The sequence below is a fragment of the Calliphora vicina genome, chromosome 4 (genome assembly GCF_958450345.1).
Source record: "Calliphora vicina chromosome 4, idCalVici1.1, whole genome shotgun sequence".
Taxonomy (NCBI): domain Eukaryota; kingdom Metazoa; phylum Arthropoda; class Insecta; order Diptera; family Calliphoridae; genus Calliphora; species Calliphora vicina.
Genome location: NC_088783.1, coordinates 417,709 through 425,666, shown reverse-complemented (window position 1 = coordinate 425,666; position 7,958 = coordinate 417,709). Strand labels below are relative to the sequence as shown.

Here is a 7,958-nt window from a genome sequence, read left to right as displayed (position 1 = left end):
ACAGCGAATAAAAAGTTAAAATTAATAAAATAAAAACTGTAAATATGAAATGCGCTGTAACTAATTGTAATAGCACCAACAACTCCAAGGCATGGTGTATGATGGTTTAGAAAATCTCGCTGGTTACATATGGACAATTCCACGAGAATGGCTACAACGAGTGAAAAAAACAAAAACCATTCAAACTTTTTATCAAGATAATTGAATAGGAGAAAACTCTAAAATGTTACTATGTGAAAGTATTTAGAGCTTATTACAATATTTTAGGTGCAAAAATATTAGTTTAACCCTCCGTTAGTCGCAACTAGAGATGCCAAATCCCGGGATTTCTTATATCCCGAAGCCCGGGATTTTTTAATTTTAAATCCCGGTTTTCATAATTAAATAGGGGAAATTGTAATTTTTGTGTGCCATTTTCATGCATTCTGACGTTCTACATACCCGAATATTGCAAAGTTATTAAGCTGCTACAACATAGTTAATAAACGAAAGCGGTATTTTTGGTTTTCCTTGAGTGGGGCTCTGGAAAATCAATTATTCACCTTTTTTTGTAAGTTATCTAACAAAACTCAATTTAAATCCTCTTCAAACGAAATTGATTTTATCTCAGATGAGGAGCTCGAACAAAATGAAAATATTTCGATTGCTCAAAGGCTAAAATAATTAATTATTAATAAATGTTAAAACCAAAATAACAATAACGAAACCAAATTATAATGCAGATTTGTTATAAGTATTTGCAAACGGTTTTGCAAATACTTATAACGGCAGCAGCATATGTCGGAAACAAAATTCGTTCCAGAATGGCAGATGAAACCATAGATGCAATAGTATGCTTTTTTGTGTCTAATAAAAATTAATTGCTAAATAAAAAATTTACTTTTAATTATAAAGACTGTGAGGCTATCAGATTTCAAGATGATTATATTTCCAATTGGGTTTTCATTTATTAAACTAAAAATTTTCTGATCATTTTGGCTTTGAAAATTTTTATAATAATTTTTAGTTTTGTAGTTCTGATTTTTAAATCATTTTGAAAATTTTCATTAGAAGTTAACATATAAAATTCGGATTAACATATAATTTTGTTTTTTTTGTGAAAAATTTTAATTATTTGAAGCGGTAATATCAGGAATTTATTTGCCTGAAAGGAAATATCCTTTTTGTCTTCCAATTATTTCCATAATTCAAAAAGAAGTTTTTGAGAAGTGGTAAGAAAAAAAAAAAAAAATCACAATTGTTAAAATTTTAGTATTCTTTATGTAATTTCGGTTTTTTTTCTTGTAGTAACCCAAAAATCAAAAATCTCAATTACACATCAACTCAAAGAGAAAATTTTGAAACTTAAAACAAATCATAAATGTCTAAACAAAATATCAGATTCTGCGAGTAAAATCCCGAAATTATTCAAAATTAAAAATCTCAACAAAATTTGACACTTTAAAAGAATTATCTCAGTAATCATTCGGTAGAAAATTTCCCAAAACTAAAAAATTAACAAATCCTGAAAGGATTACAAAAGACAAACAAAATAAATAAAAAAAATAGATAAAAAGTAGTCGATAACACGGAAAATTAAGATGTTATTTGTGGAAGCATCAGCTTAAGTTATGGTGTAGTCATGAGAATAAAATATCAACAATTTCTTGTTCAAATATACTTGCTGATGCCCCACGTTGGGCGCCATTTAAATCTATGTAACGAACCATCCCCATTTTCCATGAGCACGGCCGGTATGTTAGGTAGCACCGTCCCTTGAGAGTTAGGGCCTTTACGGGTTTGGTTCGTTACAAGACCTAATTATGTACGTTTCTTTCTTATACTTTTCGGGATTTTAGATTTCCCGAAAATCGGGATTCTTTAACAAATCCCGAACACCGGGATTTTCAAAAATCAGTCCCGATTAGCATCTCTAGTCTCAGGCAACTAGAATAAAAAAAGTAGAAACAAAATTAGCATATTTTGAGAAATATTAAAATGAAAGCACATTTTTACTTAAAATATATCCATATTTACTTGTATATGAGTTTTTGTCTTTGTAAGATACCGTTAACCTATTCGTAGGTATGACCAAAAAAATTAAATTTTTTTAACACCAGTTACAAAACTCCAATTTCAAATTTTTAAAAATTTTGTTAAACAAATTTCAAAATGTTTTGATCATCACTTTGGAATTATTAAGAACATAGTAGGGAATAAAAATGTGAAAAAAGTATGACAATGCCTCCTATTGTTTTTCCGTACCTGCGATTTCAATTTTGCGATTTTCGAGACAAACTAATTTTTTGGGCATATTTTGTAGAATGAGCCGAATTATTTTTACTGTTTTGATTTCTAAGTAAAAGCTATTCAGTATATTATAGTTCATGGAATTTTAAATATAGTCTGAACGTTTTACTAAAATCGGAAAACGTTAACTCCTTAAATCGTTAAGGTCAAATGTAAATTTTTTTCAATATTTGGAATTTCTCATGGAAAGATAGCGAAATGTTATATATTTTTGGGCCGATTTTGATGAAACTTAAGCAAAATATAACATGGAGTCTAGTATTTATAATACCAGCACAAAAATTAAAATTTATCCTTAAAAGCATTTTATTTAATATAATCGAAATGTACACGTAATTCTCGTTCTAATAAGATATAAAAGACAAAAATTGGTTAAAAAATGTTAAAGTTATTAAAAAATCGCCAGGCCATTAACGTGTCTCAGGCCACTTGAACAAGAAATGCAGAAAGAAAATTAACATATTTTGATAAATATTATAATAAAAGTACATTTTTACTTAAAATATATCCATATTTACTTGTATATGAGTATATGAGTTTTTGTCTTCGTAGGATACCTTTAACCTATTCGGAGGTATGACCAAACAAATTTAATTTTTTTAAAGGCAGTTTTTGTTAAACAAATTTCAAAATTTTTTGATCATCACATTGGGATTTATTGAGAACATAATAGGTAATAAAAATATGAAAAAAGTATGAAAATACCTCCTATAGTTTTTCCGTACCTGCGATTTAAATTTTGAGATTTTCGAGAAAAAATATTATTTTGGCCATATTTTGACGAATGAGCCGAATTTCTTTACTGTTATGATTTTTAAGCAAAAGCTATTCAGAATATTATATTCCAGGTAATTTTAAATATAGTCTGAAAGTTTTACTAAAATCGGAAAACGTTAACCCTTAAATCGTGAAGGTCAAAGGTCAAATTTTTCAATATTTGGAATTTCTCATGGAAAGATAGCAAAATGTTATATATTTTTGGGCCGATTTTGATGAAACTTAAGAAAAATATAACACATAGGTAGTCTAGTATTTTACAAAAACTGCAGACAAATTATAATTAACCCTTAATAGCACTTGGGGTTAAAATTAACCTCACGGAAAAACTATAGGAGGTATTTTCATACTTTTTTCATATTTTTATTCCCTATTATGTTCTCAATAAATCCCAATGTGATGATCAAAAAATTTTGAAATTTGTTTAACAAAATTTTTAAAAATTTGAAATTGGCGTTTTGAAACTGCCTTTAAAAAAATTAAATTTGTTTGGTCATACCTGCGAATAGGTTAACGGTATCTAACGAAGAAAAAAACTCATATACAAGTAAATATGGATATATTTTAAGTAAAAACGTACTTTTATTATAATATTTATCAAAATATGTTAATTTTGTTTCTACATTTCTTGTTCTAGTGGCCTGAAACACGTTAATGGCCTGTCGATTTTTTAATAACTTTACAATTTTTTAACCAATTTTTGTCTTTTATATCTTACAATTACGACAATTACGTGTAAATTTCAATTCTTTTAAATTAAATTGCAAAAGAAATTATTTAATGGCAAAATTTTTACAAAATCGGAAAAAACTGTATTTTTTCCTCTTGTAAATGCACCTCAAAACTTCAGTTTCGTTGCGGCACCAGTTAACATTATCCTGTCATCGTAATATTTTACACAGCGTGTTTCTACAATACATTGAACCATTCTAGGGGGGTCGGTCGAAATTCGCAATTTTAATTTTTTGGAACACTCTAGTGTGTATGCTCGTGTGTTTGCGTCCCTTATATGATGAATTGAAATACGATATGTAATTTAAGCATTTTTTATTTAACCATTGCTGCTTAATCTATAAAATATATTTTTATTTTAAATCAGTATTGCTTCGAATCCAACTCGAGTAAAAAGCTACACTTGCGTAACCATCAGGAGCATTAGAGCCACATCCACCAACAACGAAATTTGTAACACCTACTAATTGGTTTTTATATACCGCTGGACCACCCGAGTCACCATTGCAAACACCATTGCCGACAGTATGACTTAAACACAATGTGGATGTAGCCACATTTCCAATACGACGTTTACATTCAGCATTACTAATTGAAATTAAGGTATTAAATTGAAGAATCTGTGGTGTATCGCCTCCTGTTCGTAAGCGACCCCAACCAGTTGTCACCACTTTGACACCCGGTTTTAGACTTTTTGTGGCCAAGGCAATAGGTTGTATGCTTCCATTTAATTCCAAAGGTTTTGATAATTTCACGACTGCAATATCATTGTTAAAATTTCTATAATTAGGATGCACATTAACTTGAGATACTCCAACTGTTACACCACCAGAGTCTACTTCCCTACTACCCGCTCGTATTGTTATAATGGAAACTGGTGTCCTAAAATTAAATTCATGTACTATATTATATGTATGTCCATTGTACATGTACATGTAATTTAATTAGTTACGTTCTTACTTCTTAATTGTACTCCCAGAAACTGTGGTAACACAATGCGCGGCAGTTACTACATAATTTTTCGATATAATAGATCCTCCACAAATATGCTGATTATAATATCGTAGTGAAATTTGATACGGAAATTGATTTTCCTTGGCATTTTTTCCCCCAACAATTCGTGGCTGTGGAAAATACACCAACGGTTGCTGTGTTATAGGAACAAAGTTGGAGTCATCATCGCCGTCAAATAGATCCGCAGCCGCATAAAAAATCCAAAATAGATGGATAATATATTTAACGAAAATATTCAACTTCATATTGCCCTACGTATGCAAAAGTAAAAGTACAAAAACTGAATGTGGGTGATACGTTTTTTAATTTTGCTTTTATATCTAACTATTACCTCTTAGTTGCTTAATTACTAATTTGTGTGTAATTAATCACCGATTTACTTCAGTATATATGTAGCTAGACAAGACTTATTCCTGACTATAATGTACTTTCAACAACATTCTTATAACTTATCTCAAAGGTTACAAAATAATTATCCATGTTCCATTATCTATATATACATATATATATAAAAGAGTAACGTTACTGACTGACTGAATGAATGACTGACTGATTCATCGCACAGCCCAAACGGCTGAAGCTAGAATCATGAAATTTTAACTGTGTGTTCCTCCCTCCCCAAAACGATCCCATAAGAAGGGATTCTGGAAATTCGAACGTTTAGGGGGTAAAACCGGTTAAATTCGATATAAAAAAAACTTAAAATAGCATGTTACTCTTTTAAACCAATAAATATAGAAATAAATTTTAAATCGCATTTTTTACTTATCGAAAAATAAAAAATATAAATTTGGTACTTTTTGGAAATTCCAACATTTAAGGGATAAAAATTGTGTTTATTTTTGGTACTTTTTTCATAAAATATGTTTTTCTATAAACTGACATAGACATACGAATATTTTATTTTGAGCTCCCACAACGATACAGAAATATATTTGAATAGAATTTTTCCATGGCAATGTGGGTGAAAACGGGAAAATTGATTTTATTTCAAATTATTAGCCAATTTTGATAAAATTTTTAACATTGGTTCCTGGATTCATACAAAAATTAACTAACAGGGTGTTATTTGGAACTCGAGTGCCAAAAGTTTGACTTTTTGTAAAAATGCATGCTAAATGCATGATAATTTCTGAATTTTCTATAGCAATTGACCTAGAAACATGAAATTAAGCTTTATGGTCATGAGTGAGAATTCAAGGGGGAGACTTTTGCTACATTTTCATTATTCGAATTGTAGTTTTTGTATTCTCTTCACTAGGAATGCCAATCCCGATATCCCGGGAGTTTTCGAGATATACGTATTTGAAAATTAAACATCCAACATTTTTACCCACCTTGCTCCAGATTTTTGATATCAAAGGGTCCAAATATTTCTCGACTTTCTCCACTTTTACTTTATTAGAGTAGTAGATCATACTGGTCTTCACTTGGTATCGAAAAGTGTAGAAAGATGATATGCTCAGGCTGCAAAAACGCTTGGTGTTACGAGTGTTTTGGACTATTCCTCAAATTAAATCCCTAATTACATTTATAAAATGCATCTATTATTAAATCTAAATTTAATAATATTCCTTTGTTTTATTAATTTTTTAATATCGAATTACCCATCAAAAACACTGATTGGGATTATATGTTCCACGCAAAATGCTTATTGGGATTATTTGTCCCAGGATAAAAGGACGATTTCAGGATTTCTTAGTATGCAGAACACATCTTTTAGAATATGCAAAAATTTCTACCATATATATTTTGATTCTCATAATAAAACTCCGTCCCGAAAGGGTTAATGTTCAGAATACGGGTATAAATATGAAATATCTTCTGTTATATTTTTACTTAAATATATCAACGATATAAATAGTTTTTATTGTTGAATTTTATGTTTTTTGACGTTTAACTAAAATCCCGAAGTCCCGACAAAATCTCGGGATTTACATTTTTAAAATTCCGAATCCCGGGATTTGTAAAACCCAGTCCCGTTTGGCATCCCTACTCTTCACTAATAATAATGGACCTAGAAAAATTAAAATAAATAGGAATAAGATGGAATATGACGATTAAATATTTTGAGAATTATGTGCAAACGTTATTAGCCAATCAAGTAAATTGATAAGTTAAGCTGTTTCAAGCTACATAAGTAACACATTTTTTAATTGTACATTGATATACATTTATTTTAATATCAAAATATATGCTAACGAAGTAGCGGGTAATATGCTAGTAAAAACATAACGGTACATGTCAGCGTATTCATGCAGTTTGACAATGAATTTCACAACATTGTTAAAATTTTAGCAGTTACTTCTAAACGCTTGGTCCGATTTGAATGAAATTTGACATACGGAAAGAGGAAGTTTTGGATCCCAAAGTACAACTCCTTCTTCGTTGGGATTCCGATATCAAAAAAATACATATAAAGAATCACCTCGCCAAGCACTATCTTAGCTTAGGAGATATTAGCATTTGAAAATTAAATTTTCAAAATTTTTATTCACAATGCTCCAGTTTTTGATATCAGAGGGTGCAAATATTTACCGAGTTTCTCCATTTTTATTTCATTAGTCCAGTATTCCAATAGAGCAAGAGAAGCGTTGTCGCTGTTCTTCACGTATCGAAAAGCGTACAAAAATGATATGCTAAGGTTGCAAACCGCCTTTATGTTACAAGTGTTTTGGACCATTCCACAAATTAAATCCCTAATTACATTTCTAAAAAGCAAATAAATGTGTTCTTTCATCTAAATTTAATAATATTCTGATGTTTTATTAATTTTTTAATTTCGAATCACCCATCTAGAACACAGATTGGGATTTTATATCCCACGATAAATTGTATAACATGTTGATCCAAAGTTGTTTAAAAAACCAAATCAGTGGTGTCAATAGCAAAAAAGTAGTAATCAATCAGAATCTTCTAAACTACTGGTCCGATTGCAAAATGATGTATGAACGAATCGTAGAGGAGGACATAGACTTTAAGAAAATTAAATTTGTGACCACGCTGTTAGAATACAGGATGTGGTACAGGGTGACAAAGTCGACCGCTTGCTACTTTTTTCTAAAAACATCCCATTATTTCTTAAACATTTTGTCCAATATCACAATATTAAAATCAATGTAATTGATTTTAATATTTCTGGATGA

The 7,958-nt window shown here is 29.9% G+C and overlaps 1 protein-coding gene across 1 annotated transcript; it reads right to left on the bottom strand.

Moving 5' to 3' along the window:
• Positions 1 to 4,098: 4,098 nt before the first annotated feature.
• LOC135956667 (serine protease SP24D-like) lies at positions 4,099 to 5,057 on the bottom strand. The gene is made up of 2 exons (XM_065507218.1): positions 4,759 to 5,057; positions 4,099 to 4,680 (listed from the first exon to the last, which is right to left on the bottom strand). Exons 1-2 carry the CDS (start codon positions 5,055 to 5,057, stop codon positions 4,152 to 4,154), a joined length of 828 nt encoding a protein of 275 aa, XP_065363290.1. The 3' UTR covers positions 4,099 to 4,151.
• Positions 5,058 to 7,958: the final 2,901 nt, after the last annotated feature.